Source organism: Passer domesticus, chromosome Z, assembly GCF_036417665.1.
Source record: "Passer domesticus isolate bPasDom1 chromosome Z, bPasDom1.hap1, whole genome shotgun sequence".
Lineage (NCBI taxonomy): Eukaryota > Metazoa > Chordata > Aves > Passeriformes > Passeridae > Passer > Passer domesticus.
Window position 1 is genome coordinate 59,035,388 of NC_087512.1, and position 23,117 is coordinate 59,058,504.

General features: G+C 37.7%; 2 protein-coding genes and 1 long non-coding RNA gene across 3 annotated transcripts in view; 1 reads left to right on the plus strand and 2 right to left on the minus strand.

Annotated features, from left to right (window-relative positions):
- Positions 1-521: 521 nt before the first annotated feature.
- On the minus strand, positions 522-7,992 carry LYSMD3 (LysM domain containing 3). Its single transcript, XM_064402838.1, has 2 exons — positions 7,553-7,992; positions 522-5,567 (listed from the first exon to the last, which is right to left on the minus strand). The coding sequence occupies exons 1-2, from the start codon at positions 7,811-7,813 to the stop codon at positions 4,959-4,961; spliced, it is 870 nt and encodes a 289-aa protein (XP_064258908.1). The 5' UTR covers positions 7,814-7,992; the 3' UTR covers positions 522-4,958.
- On the minus strand, positions 6,507-7,546 carry LOC135289338 (uncharacterized). The gene is made up of 3 exons (XR_010352107.1): positions 7,253-7,546; positions 6,825-6,976; positions 6,507-6,662 (listed from the first exon to the last, which is right to left on the minus strand). It is a non-coding gene; the product is annotated as an uncharacterized LOC135289338 (long non-coding RNA).
- Positions 7,821-23,117, plus strand: part of ADGRV1 (adhesion G protein-coupled receptor V1) — a 283,830-nt gene continuing 268,533 nt past the window's right edge. Inside the window, exons 1-6 of the mRNA XM_064402834.1 lie at positions 7,821-7,947; positions 12,645-12,740; positions 14,623-14,811; positions 17,059-17,231; positions 18,375-18,529; positions 20,770-20,932. Coding sequence (XP_064258904.1) covers positions 20,911-20,932 — 22 coding nt within the window. The 5' untranslated portion in view covers positions 7,821-7,947; positions 12,645-12,740; positions 14,623-14,811; ... (1 more) ...; positions 18,375-18,529; positions 20,770-20,910. The remainder of the gene's footprint in view (positions 7,948-12,644; positions 12,741-14,622; positions 14,812-17,058; positions 17,232-18,374; positions 18,530-20,769; positions 20,933-23,117) is intronic.

Here is a 23,117-nt window from a genome sequence, read left to right on the forward strand (position 1 = left end):
TTCTGAGTTCAGGTAACTGAAAACTGACAACTATGCACTTCAATATAAACTGACTCTGAAGTACCTTAGTAATATAGACAAACAACGTGACAGTAATCTGAAAAACCATTCATCTAGTTAAAAGAACACATTGCCTTTAGTATTTTGGTTAAAAAGGAACACATTAAAATATTAACATATTATGAAGTATACCTTAATGAATTAGCAGAAATCATAATTAAGGATAATCTGGCTTAAAAAGAATATATGGCAGCGATAAAAATTTGAACCCTTTGCCTCAGTTTCTCCACCTGTTAGGGCAATACTTTCTTACCTCAGAGCCGTTAAGTGAGCTGGCAGATAATAGCTATCTATGTAATTGTTGATGTACTTATTTACTTTCCTACCGAACAAAGAAGACAGACAAAAAAATCAGTAAGAAACAAACCCCAAACTATAGAAAAGGAGTGCGGTGAAGTATTTTAATGCATTGTTTTAATCAGAAAAATAAGAGAATGCCAAGAAAAAGCCAGAGCTGACTGTTTGGAAACATCCTTTTTATTTGAGAACCAACAGCTGTAGTGCTGAAAACTTATTACTGAGATTCGATGCTTGAAGAACACTGTGACAACACATTCTCTGTATCTTAATGTCTTTTGATAGTCAAAAATACTGGTTTTTATTGTTACTACATTACTGTTGATCAGGGTTACTGGGCTTTTCTTGTTGCTTGGTTTTGAAGTGTTATTTCCTTTAAAAAAGTGTTTCACCTTACTGGTGACTGGGAAACAATTCTGTATTATTCTGTGAACTTCTGATATACAAAACATAGAAGATGTGAATGAGGGAAATATGCTGAAAATTAAATTTGCTTGCTTTGACTATAACTGCTTCTGCTAGCTATTCTCCCTGTGCAAGGTGCATGGTGAGACTCCTTTCACCCTACAAAAAAAATGCAAATAGGTGGAACCATAATTTGCCTGAACAAGTACACTCTCTTATTCTGTAGCAGACAGTAATTCTTGAGGATCTATTACCTTCTCCATTCATCAGTCTTCTAATGGGCAACTGCCTTCCTACTGCACTGTTGAAAAATATTACTCTGGTAAAAATCAGGTCTTTCTGAGTCCTTTAAGAGGTAAACTTAGTAGTTTAGAGGTAGTCACCTCTATCCTCCAGAGGGAATTGCGAAGTCTTAGGCTGGACTCTCCAGGATTAGTTCAGCTATGGTAAATAAGGCCATCAATTAGGAACAAGTTCTGCAAGGACACAGATCAGTGCCAAGGCACTTCTGAAAAGCAGTGAGATTGTGCTCTTCTACAGGTGTAATACTCGCACCTCTGTTTAGAAGCTGATTTTCTCATTGCTTAGAATTTATTGCAAGACCATAGTGGCAATAAAACTTACAGCTTAGTTTTCAGCAAACTTCAAATTTGGACAGGCATATTCAAACCCTAACTTACAGCAAAGAAAAATACTGTATTCAGTGTCTTCTCACTGTCTAAAAACTTCAGTGATCACTCCCTTAGTTGTTCATACCTATTTCTAAGAACTAAAAAGTTCTCAAAAATTTATGCAGAAACATTCAAAGTTTACAAGCCATGAACAGAATAAACCATAAAGGCTGCAATTATGGTATGCTAGATATGAAGACTGCCAACACAGTACTTGCTGGCTAAGGATTTTTATAGTAGATCATTCACAAAAATTGGCCTAAACAAATACATGTAGTAGCCTGCTGTAATAAAACATGCAAAGTACATAGAACTAAAAATATATTACATGCACCATTTGCACCACAGTCTAAAATAAAATCTTTATTTTACATATATTACTTATGTTTTTCTAAAAGCAGAGAAGTATTTAAAATAAGACTTGCATCCTCACTCATAAGTAATTCACAGTTGTATTTTCAGCCCTTATACAAGTTACAAAGACTATTTGTGAGAACTTATTATGAAGTATACCAGACTTAAAACATTTAGATTTTATATTATCCAGCAGTGCAATATGCACTTAAGTTTCAAACCCATTTCCTGAACAACATGTTGCAATTATTTCAAAAGGTGATTTACAACTCAATTATTCCATGTTTGTGGGGGTTTTGGCTCTTTTTTGTTTGCTTTTGGAGTTTATTTGTCTTTGTTTTTGTTTATTTAAGAAGTCAGTTTCTAGAAGACTACCTTCACAGATTTTATCTTGAATCAGATTTAAGTTCCTCACAGAGCAGCTATCCTGTTTATTCCAAGCTGTGATGATGAATTACTCATTGTGTTGTACTTTGGAGAAAAAAGCTGTAAAGATCCCCACATTCTGCAGCAAGGCAAGCCAGCTGATGGTTGTAGATCACCAGATTCAGGAATGCTACAATCTTGAAAAGAGTTCTACTCTATCTTCTGATAAAGTTAATTCTAAATAAAAATGTACTGTGTGGAATATGCCACGTAATATATATGTATAAACATGCCCAGCTCCTGGTTAGAATGGAATATGGTCCCATAAAATAGCTACTCCTTTGTGTTTTTCTGAAGACTGCTTATCCTGAGGTAAATCAAGGCACATCACCCTTAACTCAGTGCCAGTAAGCCAAGGTCTTTGACACAGGAAAAAGCGCAAAGTCTGGGACACACTAGAGGACTCTTTAGCTGTACCACCACAGACCTCCTGACCTAGTTGAACCACAACCACAGTTAATTTCACTTCGGTACCAACAGCAATATAGTAACCATAAGTTCAGGTATGCGCTATATATTAGGCTTATGCTGCATCATCACAGTAGCTAATTTAATGTTCTTTGATGGATCCATAAGAAATGGAAGGATAAAGTATTAGAACTGGTGGTTTTCAGCAACATGATGGGAGAAGAAGCAAAACAATAAAATTATGCAGCAAATAAAATCACGCATTATATACCAAGTTTCATCCTATATAGAAAACATTTTTTATGTGCCAAAACTATGTCTGAGTGAGTCACTTCTTAAAGTTTTAACCATGAGAGCTATATCACTTTAGCCACCATAAATTATTTCGTGAAGGATTTTTGCATATACCATTTATGTGACTAGAACTGCTACATCAGTGTTTATGTTTTACTGGCATATTCTCTTAAAAGAACAGAACTACTATTTTAAAAGATCTTTGAAAACAAGTGTTATGCAAACCATCAAGTTCATGCTGTTGTAATTCCTTTTCTAGTGTGGAGACTATGAGTAGGCTCACAATCTCCACAGATGCTCCTTTAATCAAAAGGTTCAACAGTCATAGATCATAGTTCAGGTACCTAACTTTACACCACTTTCCTTCAAGCTCTGGCCTGCCTCAATGTCAATATAACACAAGTTAGCCAATTCTTGTTCATACACTTGGCAGGCCAGTGGAGACCATCTGCCCCACTTCTTGGGGAAACAGGTGCCCCAAGAATAAATGGGGCCTAAGTTTTCACTCTAAGAATCTCACAGAGCATTTTGGAATACCTCAATAGTTAGAACACATTCACTTTACCTTTTTGTACTGTATATACTTAGTCAAGACATTCATTGAAAAGGTTATTACTATAGTAGTTTCAAGGATGCTGTTTTTCCACTTCTCTCTTTTTAAATCCTAATCAAGTCTGTTATCTTGGGTTTTGGTAATAAATACTATTTTGAACAGGGCAATGGAATTCTTGCTCCACAATGCAAATATAACCAAAATAATTATAGGCACCATTTCAGTTTTCATTTAAAAGTATTCTGAGTACACAAGTACCTCCTTTCTGTATGAAGAGTCCAGAGGTGTGGGGGGTTTATTTATGTTTTTATGGTGTTTTTTTGGTTTTTATCTTGAAGCATTTTTAGATTGGGAAGAAAAAGAGGAGAAAACCAAGGCTGATCATGAAACTCCAAGAGAAACATTTAGGAGGGGATTGGTTAATGAATACACTAATATATGAAGTACAAGTCTGAAGATGCAAGTTGGCTATTCTGCTCAAATTTGGTAGCAGGCATTAAGATTAATTTGAAGTTTTCTAGGACACTTCAGGAAAAAGTTAAGAGCTTGAGGTTCATCAGCAGAAGACCAGTATTAGCATGCTCAGTACCCACATGACTGCTATCTGAATAATCAGTTGGTCCTGAACTGAGATTAACTGGAGGGGAAAAAGATAAATCTATTAGCAGCAAATAAGGACTGCTGGGGCAGTTACAGCAAGGTGCCACACTTCTTCACTTCTTTCATTCTACACACAGGTGACCAGATGAGAATGCAGTCAGTTTTCAGCGGGAAACCAAGGAAGAATGTAAATTTTCAGGAGGACTCCTAAGTGGACTGTGTTGAAGCACAGAATCCCACAGAGAAAACAAATTACCTAGTGCCTATACTGAAAAGTACTAAAGAATGGGTTGACCATAGGCACGAGATTTCAAGATTCCAGTTTAAGTGTTTTCTACTGCCTCTGTAAAAAAGAACTTCATAGTGGCTATTAATTATGGAATGACCGAGTTTTTAAAAAAATTTTACTCTATAAGAAAGGTTAAATTATGAGAACACTACTTTAACCTACAACTGTAAACCTGGTATTAAAATGTCAAGTGTACTATGAATTCTGTAAATTCTTTCAGATGTTTAAAAGTTAGCTATCCCCATATGCCCACTTCTGGGCTGTAAAACACACAGACTCCTTGTGCGTTAGTTTGAACTATATTTTTCCACCTCATCATTAATTAAAAAACATGCCTATCAAAATAGAAGAAAGTGCAAAGCTTCAGCGATGACTTCATACCTTAATATACAGCCCAATCTTGCAAACTGCCTGTCTGAGGCATATTCAGAGATTATGTGATCCCCAGAAATATCCTTGTAGTGGAACACTGCCCATAAAGGCAAGTCACACATCAATACACATCTCTGCGTTCCAAGTGCATTTTGCATTCTGTGGATTCCCCTTTACCTAAGGTTATGTTATGTATCTACATACAACAGTTGTCTAGGGTCTTCCACTACTAATGCTGAAGGTCTCCTTGATTATCAACTTGCATAATATTTGTTGGATTTATTCCATTTTCTGTTTCTTTCTGATGCGATACTGCTGTGACAAACAAATGGGAAGATTCCATTGGAAAATGATGACTGACATCTGCTTTCACTAGAACTTCATAATAGAGGAGATAAAAAACTGGAGTTACGATGCCAATAATCAACATAATCACTACTGCTGTCCACCACCCTATACCCCAGTCTGCTCCATAGTAAGGATCCTTGCATTTTTTAGTTTTACTATCAGTTTCAAAACAGATCTGTTGGGCTGCTAAAGCAGAAACAACTTCATTCAGATTCTCTCTCTTTGTATCATTACACTTCACTATTTCTTCTATATCTCGATCGACTTCTTTTAAGAAGTTGCCAGCAGTCTCATTAGCAGAGAATTTATCACAAAGAGATGTTTCGTGATCTTCTGGGGAACACAGAGCAGGCTGAAGAGCTGGTTTTCCTTTCGGATATATATGGGTTTCAGTCAATACACTGAACTTTTTCACTGGAATTTTGATAGACCTCAGGGCAAAAAAATCTTGATCGTTGATAAGATTGTTAACTCTCTTGATATCTGCAACCTAAAAATGAAAACAACAGCTAAAACATCGTACTCCATTGAACCAAAACTCTCTTAATAGTACTACACCTTTAAGAAATACAAGTCTTTTGTGTGGAAACAAAGACAAGGCCTGTTTTTGCCCTACTCTAGTCAGCTCTCCTTTTATTGATATGGTATTGTTGCTCAAAATCTAATTTTGCACAAATTAAGTTTAGATTTTCTGAAGTTGAAGTCTAAGGCAAGGCCTTTGGTTTTCATTACCATTGGGTTTTTAAAAATTTATACCCATTCATACAGTATGAAGTCAAAAGAGGTCAAAGACCAAATCTAAACAACTTTATAACAAGAAGGAAATTAATTATGATGCAAAAACCCTCTCACTTCAGATAAGAAGTCTGAAAGTCACTTCGCATAGATACATTTATTATATGTATCTTCAGCTATCAGTTGGCAGGCATCTGTGAAATTAATGACAATTCACCTCACTTTAAGTTTTCAAATTATGTAAATTACTGTTAATTTCTAATTCAGTGACCAACTTCTGAGTTAGGAGTGATTACAAAATATGAGTGTGCAATTCATCTAGCCACAGGCATGTTTTTTTGCTGCTTCTGGGGACTACGGCAGAAAACAAGTCAAACTTTTAAACTACTGTCATCTACCTTATCCAAGTCAGCTCTCCCCTTTTCCTATTCTTGTTCAAAATTAATCTCACTTTGCTTGCAGTAAGTTCAGATTTTAAGTCTAATGTGAAACACTCTGCAGGATGCACTGGGATAATCACTGGCTTCACTTTCAGATGGTAACTCCCTCACTGAGAAGGCACAGCCGCAAACTTCACCATAATGAAGAACTTCAAAATCAGTGCTTTTCTGCAACACCTGCAAAGCACACAGAAATTACGCCCATTTGAAGAGGCACTGTATCCAAGTTCACACAAACCTTTTTAAGGTGAAGAAGTCCTTCAGTTAATATGGCAGTGTATTTGTTAAGTGCATGATGCGGAATAAATTGGGTAAGAATACAAGACTGCCAAATGCAGCAATATATGATTCCAGCACAATGCAACTTATACTTTCTGCCTCAAGTCCCAGGATCGCTCTTCCACGTTCTCCTGAATTTGCAAGAAAGAGCACAATTTAGTTATCCTTCCTTTCTTAGTGAGGCCTGACCTCATAAAGCTGCTCAAAATATCCAGCTGCAGTAGGTTCTGAAGCCAAGCCTTAACGCTAAGGTCCATCATGATTAGGTAACAGTTATGTGAAGACTTTAATACCTAAACTCACAACAGGAGGTCCACAATTCTGTTTCTGCCTGAAGAATTAGATGACAGCATATTCTGTATATACAGATTTTCAACTTGACCTCATGGCACCTGTGCACTTAGCATTCAGTCCATCAACACACACAGCTGATTTCCTGTTAAATCTGGAAAACATCAACCAAGACTAATGCCATTACCTTAATAGTACTCGCAGCCAAAATTACTGAGTAGGCAGGACATTTACCAGACTAATGTAAGAACTGAGCTAGAAGTAGTGAACACAAAGAAGGGTGCACAGGGGTGGGAAGTTCCCAAAACTAGAGCAGGCTCATGCTTAAAATAATAGGGCAATTTAGCAGAATTCAAAAGAAAAATATGGAGGATTTTTTCCCCCTACTTTGACTGAATAGGCCTGCACGCAAACCCTTCAGATAGCTCACCAACAGCTTCGTCACCCAGCCCAACAGCGCGAATGCTACTTAGATGTGCCGACCTGTGACTGAAGAAGAGCTTTGAAGGCAGCATGTACGCTGAAAGAGCGTCACAATCAAAACTATGCGCTTGTTTCTCACACTTGTATTAGTTTTAAGGGGAAAAGCCCATGGAACCGGAACCCTACTCTGTAACACGAACATGTCAAATTACACTTGACGTAATTTTCCACTTCTGAGACACACGGCGTTTGCCACACGCTGCCTCCGCGGGCAGCCTCGCGGGGCCCGCGCCGCCCGGGCACTTACGGAGCAGCAGAACTGCAGTGCGATCGCGTTCAGCGTGTCCCCTTCCCGGATGTCCTTCGTCAGCAGGACTATATCATCCAGCCTGTCCCTCGACGCGCTCCGCCGGACCTTTTCCCTGCCCCGCGGCCGCAGTTCCGATAGCTCACCGTCCTCCTCGGGCCCCTCGCTCTCCGCGCTCACGAAGGGGTACAAGTGACCACCGGAGAGCGCCTGCGCCACGGCGGACGGCTGCGGGCCGCCGCCAGGGCCGCGGCCGGCCATGCTCCACGGGTGGCCCTGTGGAATGCAGCAAAGGCGTGGCGCCCTCCGCGGGTAGCCCCGCGCCGGCCCCTCCTCCTCACCCGCACCCAGCTCCCTCCAGGCTTAGTAACCGCCGGCCACGCCGCCGGGGGGAGGTGAGAGCCGTGCCGTGCCTGCTCGCTCCGCCCCGGACCGCGACTTTACTTGCCCCGACTCCACATGGAAACCACCGCGATGGCGGCCGCGCTGCCACGTCCGCAGCGCGGCCACGCCCAAGCGCCGGCCTCACGCAGCCGCGGGGGCGGGGGTGGCGGGAGGTCGGCCCGGGGCTCGGCGGGTGAGCGTGGTGTCGTACCGCGTGGCGCTGGTACTGCTTCGCCCCGCTCCGCTGCCCCGTAGTGCTCCGCTCCACACCGCCTGTGCCGGTCCGGCGCGGCCCAGAGAGCGCTGTGGCTGAGCCGCTCGGCCTTGGGGGCCGGAGCGTGGGCCCGGCGCTGCCGGGCGAGGAAGCGCTTCGCCCCCGCCTTCCCCTCGAGCCCCCCGCGTGCTCTTGCTGATCCTCTTTCAGGAGGAACGCAGTCTGCTCAGATGTACGAAGTTTGAGTCATTATTTGGGTTGTTCTGAGACCGCTTTTCCCCTAGCGTTCCCAGTTCCTTTCCACGTTGTGTATCTCGTAGTCCCGCCTGGCTCTTCTGCCGCTTTGCTGCACCCTTAGAAGCTGCTAGGCAGTTTCTTTATATCCCCTCACAGCTGTCCCCTCAGCACTAGTACTGCAGCGGTACAGAAATCTAGCCCTCGCTGATAGATCTTTCTTACAAAAGAGGTACCACAAATTAAACTCTGTCGATATTTCAGCTTTCCTTTCCTAGCAGAATGATTTTTGCTCTAAAGACCTGTCAGCAGCTTTTGGGGTGCTAAGGCAATAGATGGATGTCCTAGTCTAACTAATAGATTTAACTTAGTGTGTCTTTTTGCTGACACAGCCTTAGGGGGAAGTTTTGGATTACAGCAGGAGCAAGAACAGTATTCCTTTAAAAAACTGACCTCTCTAAGGCTAAATATGTTGAAAAAAATTTGTTGAAGATGAATGAGTTTGTAGGTCTGGCTCTTGAAAATAGATTAAATTTGATCGTAAGGTAATTTTAAGTTAGGGTTTGGGTTTTTTTTTTCCTTTTGTTTTTGAGCATTGCTAAACAACCAAAGTGGTTAGAAACATGTTTGATATTGAAAAAGACAGGGTTTTTAAAATGTCTTTACGTTTGAAAACCAGATGACTTGAGTCTGAAGACATAAAAATAAGAGGTAACAATTGTGTAGCTCTATGAAGTGTCACGTTCCCACCACAGAAGCTTAACTGAAGCCACATTTCCAGATACTGTAAAGCAAGCTGTGAAGGTACATTGTGTTCTTGTATGTCAGCCTATTTTTTGTGTATATATGTTACACACATACATATATTTATCTGTATCTACCTTAAAATAGCGTTCTGTTGTATATAAGGGATGGATCAGTTAAAATAAAGGTATTCCCAAGACTGTCTAGGTACTCCCAAGCAAAATACCATCAACAAGAGCAGTACATTTCTCTCAAGACCACAGAGGTTTGCCTGAAAGAGTAGAAATATTCTTAGGTACAGAAGTCAGGACAAAATAACAAGCTGGCTATTTCATTCAGGTTGATCACTGCTGTTTGTGAAAAAGCATGGAATAGTACTAGCATTTAAATGTGATATTGTTCCTGCAGGAAGTTTGGCCTACTTTGTTGAAACTAATTTTCTGGATTTCTTATTCTGCACTTGTGAAAAGATCCCAGTGGATACCGAGTGTAGTAAGAATTTCCTCAAAATGAAGTTTCTTATAAGTCTGGACACTTTCTAAAGCATTTAGTAGCCTAGTATTTTCTTGATGCTTTGGCCCACATAACATTTTCCTTGCTGAGTGTTTCTCAGTGTTTTCTCTGAGGTGTAATTAACTGTGAACAGTGGTTTCTCCTAGACAGGCGCAATTTCTTCTTTCACAGCATCTTCCCCATCAAAGCCTGCTCAGAAATAAGCTTTCTATTTTTATCATGGGTCAGAAGCACAGCTTGTGCTGATTAACACAGCGGCACTGAAGGCTTAGATACAGCCTCACCTAGAAGCTGCTATCCAGTAAAGCTTGGATTGTCAGATTACATGACAAATGTGTAAACATATTTGTAGGAGTCCCAGAATGATTTTATGTCTTTTTGGGGATGCTAAATGTGGGTAGAATGAACCTTCTACCACTGTATTTCTGGAAGGAGCAGTGTTGGAGGTGACAAAATTGAATTAATTTCCCATAAATCCAAAGTTTTCTTGTGGGATCTCAAAAAAAAATTAATTTTAACTTAGTGATTTAGGATTTCATCTATTGAGAAGTACCATAACTGGCAAGGAATATTTGCAGCACCAAGCAGTTCAGTTTTTTAAGGAAGCTTTCAGTAAAAAAAGTGAAGTAACTGCAGTTATCTGTAGCTGGGAAACTGATGACTCAGACCCTATTCATGCTTTTGAAAGACTGTTTTATGAGTTTCATCAGAGCTGTGGGTGGATCTGTAGAGGAATTTGAAGTCAGAGTTCGTATGCAAGGATGCCTGCAGTGGTGTCTAATGATTGATCCATCACGCACCACTAACAGAATATCCTTTTGGAGGTTTTTTTAATCTTTGGGTGGTGGGGCTACAGCAGAGACCAGCAGCAGGGAATTTCACCATTTCTTTTATCTACAGAGGTATACCACCAGGTCAAAAAAGAACTGCTGAAGCAGCAGTCTGCCTTAGAAAGGAAAAGAAAGTATTGGAGTTTGCTTTGACCCTGCTACACCCTTGTGTGTAAGCATTTGTAACTGGTGACATTTTCCCATCAATAACAAAAGGGTATATTCCAAACTTGATGAACAGGACTGGAGCTGCATAGCTCCCATGAATGCTAATAAGAATACAGCCTTTCTCTATTCCCGTGTAAGTTACTTTGCATATCCTAATAGTGCATTCTCAATGAGCAACAGGGTCAGTGTTGATCACACCATGGCATTCCAATAGCATCTGCATGGATCTGTACCACATTCCTCTTGTTCATGTTATTTCTTGTGCAACCTGATCAGAGCTAGGAAGTTAAGTATACACATAGAAATATTAGGAAGATCTTAAGAAATTTTTAGAAAGGAGTTGTAAGGAAGATGTGGAGGGGCGATATAACTTGTTAATAATTTTTTATTAAAATCTCAAACGTATTCTTTCTGTCTGGAAGCTATTCCACGTCATGTGCTACGATTGTTTTTGTAAGTCATTCTATGATTTGGTACCACCAGTCTAGATTTACATTTCGATAACTAGTGTCAAAGTGTCTAAATGTATCTTTTAATTTCTTGAGTGATATGACAAATTTTTACTCATTAAGAGATTCACAGAGAAATACATATACAGCCTTTGTCTGTCTCTGCTTCCCCGCTTGGTAATTGGGAATGGTAGTGCAGTTGTAGGCAATAGTAATGTCAATGTAGCTCTGCAGCTCCAGTAAATACCAAAGGAAGTTATTAGGACATGACTGTAAGATGCAGTAAGAGGAATTTCTTAAGATCTTTATAACAGTATGCAAGAAGCAAATAATGCTAAATCTACAGACAGTGCATAGTCTATTCTCCAGTAGAAGTATTTGCATGTATACATTTACCTGTAATCATAGACCCTTAATATCACTAAGTCCAACCACTGATCCTCAAAACTACCATAAATCCTTTTTATTTAGCGAGGGTCCAAAAACAAAAATGGGTCAAAAATGACCACAGAATTTGTTTAATTTGTTTAATTATTTAATTTAATTGTTTAATTGTTTAATTATTGTTATGGTTTAAATGACAGTAAATGAAAAAATACAATTGGATTGAGACTGTATTTTCCCTGTGTAATATTTTACATATTTGCTGTTCCCCTTTGGTTACTTGATGGGAATCAGTAACTTTTAAAATTAACTGCATTAATTTAATATGTATCCATAATAGAAATATGCTGTGTGCCTTTTACAATGCAGCCTGTAGGGTGCATTGGTTGTTTGATATTTTATTTTCAAAAAACTGTAGATAACTGCATATTTGCTTCTGATTTACTGCTTAAGTACCCTCTGAATAAGAAAATCTATCAGGGAGCCCATTCAGTTATGATAAAAAGTATGGAAAAATGCAGTACAGTTTCTTGAAAATTTCTTTTGAATTATTCACAGATGGATTTTGTTATTAGATTTGGAATTCCTATCTGTTGATGAATAACTGTTTTGGTAGTGTAATAGATGAAATTATTTTTTGAGTGGGTTTTGGGTTTTTTTGTTTTTTCTTTGGTTGTTTGGGGTTTTTCCTTGGGTTTTTTCTGGTTGGTTGTTTTTTGGCTTTTGTTTGTTTGCTTTAAAGATTATCATAGATACTTTCCAATTTTTACGGGATGGTTGTAATAAATCCAATCAATAACTATTACTATTTCATATGTTTTCCCTGGGTAAAGTAAGGAAACCTTTAAGTATTTATCTTCTTTTTCTTCTGACGGAATATTTGCACTGTCTTCAAGTCTTTATCTCATTTGTTTTTAATTAATTAAGCATTCAGAGTTTATTGGCTTCTGTTTTCTGCTTTCTCTAGGTCTCAGTTTTTGGGAATTTGATTTATTTAGATCCTCTGTGGGTTTCAGCATTGTTTTTAAAATGCAGATACCAGTATTTATACAATCTCAAATATCCACCCCTACAGTACCATGGAGAAAAGTAATTCCACCACCTCAACTGCTTGTCACTAATATGCTGTTGATGTATCTGAAGATGACATGTGCTTATTTTTTCTTTCCCAGTCACAGAATCACATTGGACACTTATGGTGAGCTGCTTGTCTGCTTGAGTTTCTTCAGAGGAAAATTATTCAGAAGACCTTTATTTTAGCTTTGAAGGTATTCAGCAGTGTTAATATGACTTGTTTTAATGGCACCAGTTTGCTTGTATTACTGAGCTGTATGACTGTAATACTCTCATTCCCATTCCACTAACATTGATAACACAAACCTTCAGTTGTGAGTTTTGTATTTACAGGGAGAGAGTGTGTGGAGATCTATTTTTAACCCTTGTTGAACTACATAATACAAATATTTTTGTGTCTTCATAATGAAATTTTGTGACTGTGACAAAAGATACTTGGGTCTCCACATTTTCCTCTCTTGCAGTTGTTTTTGATGGTCAGTGTGATTTGTTCTAAGAGTCACACCAGGTAGGAATTACAGGAGAAATGGGAGAGCTCTGATTATTACAATTGACTTTGGTACACGTCAGCATACAAAAGGATATAAAATGCTGCTGGATCCTGGGCCAGTGGGGCAAACTGGGGCTGCAGGCTGCTTATGTGTAGATCCCCCATCAGCAGGGATGCCTGCAGGGTACATCCAGCCTGAAGGTAGGGAATACTTCTGTGTGTAAAGCAGTAAGATCCAGTCACATATGGAGATAAAATGCTAAAGTAGCTCCATAGGTGCTTTGTTGCTTTGTAACTGTGCATTCTCTAAGGTCAAAATCTGTAAACCTGTATGTTTCTGAGCTTGCTGATATTAAAACCGTTTAAACCTGCTTATGCTATATATCATATTGACAAAGGTTGTATCTTAATTATTACAGATTTTCATTGCTTACAAGTTTCTACAGTGGATGTATTCCGTATTGGTACATTGTTACCTGCACCTACAGCTGAGAAAAGCTTTCTCTGGCCAACTGTCCTTTGATGTCTTTCCACTGAGAAGTGGAAAAGTGCCTTCATACTGGCATCGGTACCCCTGCAATTCTGTCAGCTCTGCAGCTGCCTCTTCCATGTCTGTTCTGTTCTTACCATGTGAGCAGTGGCCTATAGGCCAGGAAGAGAATTCTCTGAAATATCCTAGCATTACTTTCATCCTTTGTTGTAAGCTGCTTCTGGCTGGAAGCAGCAGAAGTGGTATAGGCTGAGCAGCTTTTTATCAAAGAGAGAGGGAATAGTAGAAGGGAATGAGAGCTGGACCAGGGAGGCTATCTCATGGAAAGGGTCTGATTCAGTCATAAAAATCTTCAATATAGAAACAGGTGCAACTTCCACAGCCTGCTAAACTCTGTGTTTAATGAGCCTTCAGTTTTCACCTATAAAGGCATGTGAGTCTAAATGAAACTGTAGGATTAATACTCAGTGCTCCTGATATTAGTAGTAAGTAATAATATTGTAGTTGTAAGCATCTTACTATGCTTGCTTTCAAATTTTCCATATAAAATTGATTACAACAAAAAATATATATAGCTACTCGTAATCTCAAATACTTACCAGTATACAGTTTAAGAAATGTTTGTTTTTCATACAAAACATGTTTGTTTCAATTTTGCATCTGTCATTTTTTGATAAATATGGCATATTTAAAAAAATAAGAAAATACTTGTAAAATAAATAGTCATATTCAACTTTTTAAAGCACTCAACATATGATTGCAAATATTCAGTTTATGACATAAATATGAGAATGATCTACTAGAAACAGTCTCTTTGAAGGGAGCATGTTAATGAATTTTAAAATAGATTCCTGCCACCCTTATTTTTTTGCAACTTTTGTCTTTCTATTTGATTCAGCTTCTATACAGGACAGCTAAACACATTGAAACCTCTAAGTTCTTTTAGAGAGTATCAGGGATGTGAATGCAAATGTGTTAATAGTCATCTTCATGGCATCACTAAAGTGTTTATAAGGTATTAATATGCCTACTGTGACAAGTTGTATTTAGTGGGAAGCAACAAGGAGTTTGTTTTATTTGTTCCTTCTCCCTCAAGTAATAAATCTTAAAAGCTTCAATATTGATTCAATGAAATGAATGGTTGAATTGTTCTGAAGAGACTCTGGCAAATGGACAAATGCTTCCATGGTTACGTTGAGCTATGCAGTATGGTTACTGAGCTTTGCTGGTTTCCTCCCTCTGCCATTGAAATAGAATAACAAGCCACAGGGAAGCACCACACATGGTGAGTGTAAACTGAAAACAATTTTAAAAGATCAAGTTAGCTGATCTTATACAGATTTTAAACAATATAGGTTTTATTATTTTATACTCTGTGCCCTAAACATGTGTTTCAGTAGTTTCTCCTTCGTATATCGCTTTCCCATGGAATTTTTTTATTTCTTGCCTGAGCAACATCTCTTGATTTGGAATGCCACAAATTAAAAGACCATGTGAAAGTATGTTTCATAGTACTGTTACATGAGTTATATTTTTGTAGGAATATTTATGTATTAAATGGTGTGCCTGCCTCAATGCGGGCCTCTGCAATACCTAGATAGCAAATAACAGATCATGTGTAGTACTTTTATATGCTGATGCTTTAGGATCCTTTGCAATATTAACATAATTAAGTGGTTTTATTTTCAATCTGCTTGCATTTGAGGTACTCAAATTTCATATGTCACAGGGAATAAATTATTATAAATGCACTACATTTTAGAAAAACAATACAGAACAATGACATACAGTTATTTCATTAGAAATAACATTTTAAAATGTTGCTGATCAAGTATTGCATTAATGGAAGGGAATTCTGAATGTCTTGAAAGCACAACTGAAACTGTATGTATGAAAAGCAGATTTATTGACAATAGTTACATTTTTTCCCTTGGAGACCGACCCCAAAATAAGCATGTTATCCACTGTATTCGCACTGTTTGTTTTCTCCTCTGTGTGCTTAACAGTCCTCAGAAGCACCATCTCAGCTTTGGAATGCTAAATTTTTTTAGCGCTTCTTTATAGAGGATGACTGCCAGGATTCCACACAGCCAGGAAAATAAATTCATACACATGGAAAATAGTTACTTCTGAGACAAAAATTCTGGCCTTAAAGCTTTCCATTGAAAGTTTGTATTTTTTTGTAGGTACTTAATTTTACAGTTTCTCAAGTAATTTGTCTTTGATCCTGAGGGGGGAAGGTAATCAATTAGATAATATTTCAATGTTTCACTTAAAAAGAGAAGAGTCAATTCTTAAGTTGAAAAATATAGGGGACTTTGTGTTTTCAAGTAGTTATTTTCCTCATTTGAAAGGAAGCAAAGAGAATGCCTAGTTGTGAGCTGGGAAAGCAAGTTGTATGCAGCATCTGGAATCCTCTTGCTTTTATTTTTAAATAGTTTTTGTGAACTTTGAAATTAAGACCAGAATAGATGTAGGGAATATGGAGAGGTTTTAATATTTTTATTATGTCTTACCTTCAGAAAAATGAGCTTTTGGTAACCATTCTATTTGAATTTCCAGTCTAGTGCTTGACATGCTCAGATGTTACGTGTTTTGATGGGTATTTGATGAGAAAACTACTTATTTGCTGGATAGAATGTACATTGTCAGTGACATGCTGCAAATGAAGAGGTGAACACACTTGAAGAAGCAAGACTGTGACTTCATTTAGCAATAGTAACTGTGTAAGAGAAGCAGGCAGGCAGGTCTTGATGAGTTCTCATCTTGCTTCTTCTCCATGTGGCACAAAAGCTTGTAAGCATGCACTTTGGTTTGAAATGAGCTATGTAATATTGTAAGACCAAACCAGCCCTTCACAGATGACATTCTTGCATCATTAGAGTGACACAAAATGACCTAAATTGTCTCAAAATGGCATGATAGAGCTTGATCATCCAAATCTAAGATGCACTAAATTGAAACAAGGCAGTTATTTTTTCATTAAGTATTCATTTTTAGTACAGTTTTATATTTAAATTTACATTCTTAAAAAACCATGTCACTTTTTGTGGAAGTCCAGTCAAATGAGAGTTCATTAATCAAAAAGTTATGATTATATGAATAGTGTTTCTGTTGTAATGTGAGTTAAAATATAACAGCCTTTAATGAGCAGATGCTAGGAACCACTTACTTTTTCCTACTACTAGGAATAATTCAACTTTTTATGTTAAAAGCTCTTTTAAAACATCAGCATGCTTTATCTGCATACAAGTAAGGAGCTGTACCATAAAAAGATTAACCTTTATGAAATTGATTTTAGGAAGCATAAAGAAATTAATATTTGTCCACTGAAAAAGAGCATGATGTGCTTGGAAGTTCGGTTTCTTAAATCTTTTACCTATATATGTCAGCACATGAACTAGTCTGGCACAAACTGATCAGTCAGAAGTGTATTACTCAATTTTGTCATACAGTCTTCTCATTTTATTAGCATTGTTCTCATTTGTCTGGTTTTTTTTCTATTTCCTGCATGTGTTTGTTTATTTATCAGGAACCTATGCAGTAAAATCGAGAACATGACATTAAAGTACTCCCAGCCCAACAAAAGGATGTGGTAAAGTTCAGGAAAAAGAGCAGTGCAAGTGTCTCTCATCAGGTGTCACTTGGCAGTGGCTGAGTATTTCTCTGGCATTGGGTGGCTGGATAGAAGTCTCCAGAGTGCAGGTAGGAAAACCAAAAAGTTATCAGAAACCTCATTTCACATTTTGAAGAGACAACCCAACTGTGATGCTAAGCTGCTATGGGATAGTAGGCCAGAAGTTTGCTAGGACAGACTAGTCAGGCTGTGAGATGAGCACATCTTTTTGGTATAAGTCTTGGTTGGTTCTGCCCTCTTTTGAAGCCTGACTTAGCATGGTTCCCTGAAGACTATGCTACTAAAGCCATGTTCTATAGTTCTGGCTTCTGTTTATTTCAATACTGGCAGCTGGATGTGGTCCCCAGTGTGAATCACACTGAATAATAAGAGAGAAAGGAGAATGCAACCTAGATGCCAGCAAAACAAACAAATCAGAATCAAAAATCAAGCTACAGCTGCACATGCTGCACATGCACAGGGAAGGATATTAGTGCTTGTGGCCATCTCTAGCATGGTCTGTCTTGCAAAGTCACTCGGTACCATGGACCATCATTCAAAGAAAATCCACTTAGAAAAAACAAACTAACAGCTGACTACCAAGACCAAATGAATTTCTTGGAGGAAAATCTCTATCTTGCCATTGCTCTGTGAAGAAGCAAGATCAGCTTCAGTATCTGCCTGTATCTGGTGGATATTATGTATTTTTGAAGTGCATTGTATTGGAGAGCTTAATTTATAAATAAGACATAAAAAATAACTTGTCTGTTATACCATAATTAAGCATTGATCTATGAAAGAGCTATGCACATGCTTCTTGTTCCTCATTCTGAGTAGTTGAAGCTGTGCAGGGCTAAAATTTCAAAACTTTTAAATCTCTTTGTTTGGTACTTGCATTCGAATAGGTGCTTAGCCCAGAATTCTGAAACTTGGATGTTTCAGGTGAAAACACAGGTGAATTTTAGTGGCATTTATGAATAAAAAAATTGTTGTAGCAGTTATGTTTGGTTTCTGATATTTGTAGATTAAGATATCAGTACCTCTTACTGAAAACCAAATGGCACTGATATAACACAAAAATCTTGCTTAATAGAAACAAAAATGTAAAGAAGAGAAAATACACATGCCTGAAAAGCCTTTGTTAGATGTTTTTTTCTGCTTGCTCCTTTAAGTCATGTGTTCTTTCTCAGGGATTTGTTTCTAACTCCCTCTTCTGTGGTCTTTTCTTTCAGATGATGCGAATGGAGGGGAAAGGCAAGGTTTCAAAACAAATAAATTGTTGTTTCTGGTGCTTTCAGTATTGGTTTACTTGCAGCAGAGCCATTTTTTGCTTACAGAGTTTTAATGATTTCAGAACAAAGGGTATCCAAACAAACAAAGAAGTGAGGTGTGTACTTAATACACCTTATTTACTGCTTTTATTGAAAAGAGAAGCTAAGGCTGACGCGGAGGCACAATTCTGTGCAATGCCAAATCTATCGTAGGTCCCATACCAGTCCGGATTGTTTGTCTCTGACATTTGTAAGAGTTGGGAGTGCAGTGTGGGCTGCATGCTGAGTTGTTAAAAGTGTGTGTGGAGTGTCTGATGTCAATCACCATCATCCTTCCAGCTGCTTGAGGACTATCACTGATAAAATCCTATGGTAGTTCTCTCTCATCCTCACATGTAACAAAAGGAAGCACAGATCCCTGGAGTGGTATGATGAAAATTAAACAAAGTAATTAGGAAATCCTCGGGGTTTGAGAGAAAACATAGAGTGTTGAGTCAGATGGCACAGCAAAAAAGGTACAGTCATTTTGGGTATGAATGCAGTTTGCTGGAAAGAGCCTGTGAGAATAACCATATGAATTACTGAGTCCAAGTCTGAGTTCTCATTCATCCTTACTTTTCTAGCTCAGTAATTAGCAATGTTTAATATGCTCAGGCCTTCTGTAATTGAGAACTAATGACTGCTGAGTCAGCCCCTCTGATAGCTGGTGGGAGGTGAGCTTTGTTCAGAGACTGGATGAAAAGAGGAAAACTTTAGATAAATCATATAAGCTGAAACAACATTGTAGAATAAAAGATAAAAATAATCTTATACCTCTAGTATCCTTTCAGCCAGTTGATCCAGAGAGGAAAAACAATATGGTATCTAGATTTTAAAGCTGAAATATAATAACAGTATGGTATTGAAAAACATGGTACTTATCTCTTCATGTTCATGCACTAAGTTCTACCTGGTTGAAAATTCTGTACTATTAGTATTGGCTTTAGAGGGAATGTTCTTGATACTTTTTTTTTTTCTTTTTGCAAGATGAACTGGTGCTGGTACATTAGGTACATGAGGTACATTAGGAATATGCATAATAAAGTATTGATCAAAAATATGGTCAGATATAAACCAAGGTGAACTAGTGCAAGAAGTGATTAAACATATCAAACAGATTATCAAAGAGAACAACTTGAATTCCTTTTACATGCGCACAACGTGAATTCCTTTTACATGCACAGCATAGTTGTTTAGAAGAAAAAAATGTTTGAATTTTTTAAAAAAGATATTTTTTGTAATGTTTGAATCATCTCAATATTTCTTCAACTCTTAAGAACTGTAGTTTGTTCTGATTATTAATGACTACTTTTCCATATGCATATTAGATTGTTCATGCCTTTATGAGTTATACTGCAAATTTTTATTTATCAACATTGATTTCTCTTTAGCTGTATACAGAGTTAATAGAGAAATTCTTCTTACCTAACAAAGCTAGGTAGTAGTCTGAGATAATTATTTGGACTCCCTGTTTTGTCAAAGGAGGGAAATAGCTATCTCTTAGAGGCAGTTCATACTATCCTGCTATGAGTTTACACTAGGCTGGATGGCTTGTTAGGTGGAATGCTTCTACTTTAAAACATCATTTTTTATAAGCAAAATGTTTCTTGTAAAGTGCTTTTTACTAAGTAATTTTTCTAACCTTTCATCATTCTCTAGCATCTTCTTTGCCTTTCCGTGTTTGTTTACATTATTCCCAAATTATCATAACTCAGTACAGATTGAAGTAGTGACTAGGCTAATGACATCAGGAGGCATAGAGTATACTAGATTCTGTCTTGGTTTTGCCTGAATAGTTCTGTGCTCTATTTATTCCTTCTCTCCTTTACTGGATAAGAAGAAATTTTGATACTTATTTGCTATTAAGTGGGAGAATTTGTGTGTTTGAGGGCCAACACTGACAAGATCTGAGTGTTGCCTTTGTTTTTGTCTTGTGGCTCAGGATTTGCTTGGGGTGGTGGTGACTGTTAAAATTTGAATTTGATATTAGCTACAGTGAGTCTGGAATGCTTCATCTAGAATTGGAAATGGTTTTTCTAACAGAGAATTATTTCTCCATCCTGAGCACTGAACCAAGATGAGCTGCATGTTCGGGTGCCACTGAGAACCTGAATCCAAAATCTGTCATAATCCAATAATAAAACCTGTCAGTTTTGCTGTGTAGAGTAATACAACAGTGTAGCCCAAGCTGAGTAAGACCTGCCAAGGCGCTGGTGGGAGGGGCTGCCTCTATCTCAATTACAGCAGTGCAGCGGGAATTGCTGGGCTTTGAAAAAATTTTGTCCTCTTCTATTCCCATCCCCTTTTATCTCCACAGCAGCGGGAAGGCAGCAGCAGTCAGGAGAGGGAGGAGAGTGCTGGGCGCTACTCAGAACAGAGGGAGGAGTAGGAGGCGGGAATGCATAATGTGTGAGTGACAGGGGGTGCGCTGGCGGCTGGCGGAGTCCAGAAGACGCAGATGTTCCTGTCCCAGGGTCCAGGTACGTTTATTGTCCCTCTCTCTGAGGCACTAGTTGCTTTGGAAGCATCCTGTGTCAGCTGCAGAGATGTTCCCTGTCCAGCCCGATGTTCTGCAGACAGCACCTGTTGCGGCACGGACCGGGTTTAGCAGCGTCACTGAGCCTGTCGCTCATCCATGAGGGGCTGCTGGAGGGTGACAGTCTCCTAAGGTTTCTGTTCTAGCAGCTTCTCTTTCTGCTCTGCAAAGCCGGGCAGGTGGAGACAATAGTCTTTCCAATGGAAAATTCTGTTCTCAGGGGATGCTATCAGGATGCAGCTCAGTCTGAAGCCAACAATTTTTGACTCTTAATAAAGAATAAAACATTGGCAGTTTAAATTAGGTGAAAATGGAAGGGGAGGAACTGCCTATGCACTGTGTATTTTAAAGTAGAGTGAAAGTAAGAATGAATTTTTCAAATAATTGTCTAATAAGAAATGAGTTCTAAACATTAATAATTACAATATGACATGTAAGTGATTACAGTTAGAAATACTGCTTTTATTTCTTGCTTTTAATGTGTTGATTCTATGTAAGACATTGCATAATTCACTCTTCCTAACCCAGATAAAGTTAAGTTCAAATGTATATGCAACTGATTGCCAAAAATCATTCATTATTTTTAATGAATCTGTAATTGCTTTATAGTGCAGATGTGAAATAACATATGATTTTAAAAAATCCTATTAATTATATAGAAGCCAAATTTTTTTTTTTTTGTTTTTTGGTTTTTTTTTTGATAGCACTTTATACATGTTTTCTAGAGTAGATCTTTCAGTTAAGTATTAAGTATTTTGGGACTCTGCCATGAGGGCAGTTTAAGAACTGAAGGTAGAATGTGTTATATTTAGTTTATCTGTTCCTTAAGAACAAGCTTCTCCTACTCTAAACAAGGTTTGGTGTTGAAAGACTCAAAAGAACCAAATTCCTGAGGAAATCAAATAATTTGTGGCATAATAGGCTTAAAATTGAAATTGGCAAATGTTTGATAATATAAGAGCTACCACATTTCAAGGGTATACAATTTCTAATTTGTAGTTGTTACTGGTATTTATGTTTTTATAGATTTCTAAAGTACGGTTTTGTGCTTTAGCAGTTTTCTAATACACTTTTGTGTTTTAATAGCTTTAGATGAAGAAAACAATGATGTTTACTAAATTGAGAAAATTAATTAACACTGATAATGGGAGCACATGGTTATTAGATTGTTAGTGTGGTCTAGGTCCTGGACACATGAAAATCGATGGGAAAATGTTATCTGTTTTTTTGAAGACTACTGCTGGGCAGTTTATTTGTGCTATTAGTATTTTTAAGGTTGAAGAACAATGCTGGATGATTTTCAGATAGTTGGTGAATGAGATTGATCCTCATGCATTCAAATGTACTGTGCAACTCTTCCCTGAGAAATTGTTGTAAGCTTTATTTGAAAGACATTTTCAGAATTCGGTCTAAATCATAGCCTATATTAAAATCTCTACTATCCATGGAATTTTGTTATTTTAGCTTATTATCTTCAATATGTTTTCATTTGCTTTGGAATTCCATTTGAAAAATAGAGTGCTTAAACCTACAAATGCTTACATGAATATTTTAATTAGAATGTAAATATGATGACTGAAATTAAAGTATTGGAAAAGCTATGAAAGCATATTCTTTAGTTGCGTAACACTAAACAAAATACCACTACAGAGATCTGTGAGGATCTCATTCATTGGGCAGCAATTATTTATAGCAATTTGTGAGAAAATATTGATGGTCTATAAATCACCTCTGACATTGTTACACATTGCTCTTCAGAATTGTGACAGGGTAACAATAAGGGAATATTTAATAACCATGCTTTTAAAGTGGTCTATAAGGTTAACAGAACTTGAATTTTAGAATGTTTCATTGAAAAATTGGAAAAATATGTTCTTGCATCATGCTTGGAAGAAAGGGATATTTAAAATTTGTCCCAGCTACATCAGAAGTGTTTTAGTCCCAGGTGTTTTGGAAAGTATTGGAACAGTAAAATTTATCTATGACTCTTGCTATTATTTGAGCTAGGATATCTGATGAAATTAGCTAAATTTTATTTCTGAATAATACCAACCTCTTTGAGGGTGTTCCTGATATCAGGTAAATTTAGTTGTTCACTAAGAAAAACCAAAATGTAGGTAGGTAAGAGT

What these genes read in the sequence shown, in the direction of transcription:
- LYSMD3 (XM_064402838.1), bottom strand. Translation starts at nt 7,813, where the DNA reads ATGGCCGGCCGCGGCCCTGGCGGCGGCCCGCAGCCGTCCGCCGTGGCG. An exon ending in CACTGCAGTTCTGCTGCTCC is followed by an intron (nt 5,568 to 7,552) that starts GTAAGTGCCCGG and finishes TTTCATTTTTAG; the next exon opens with GTTGCAGATATCAAGAGAGT.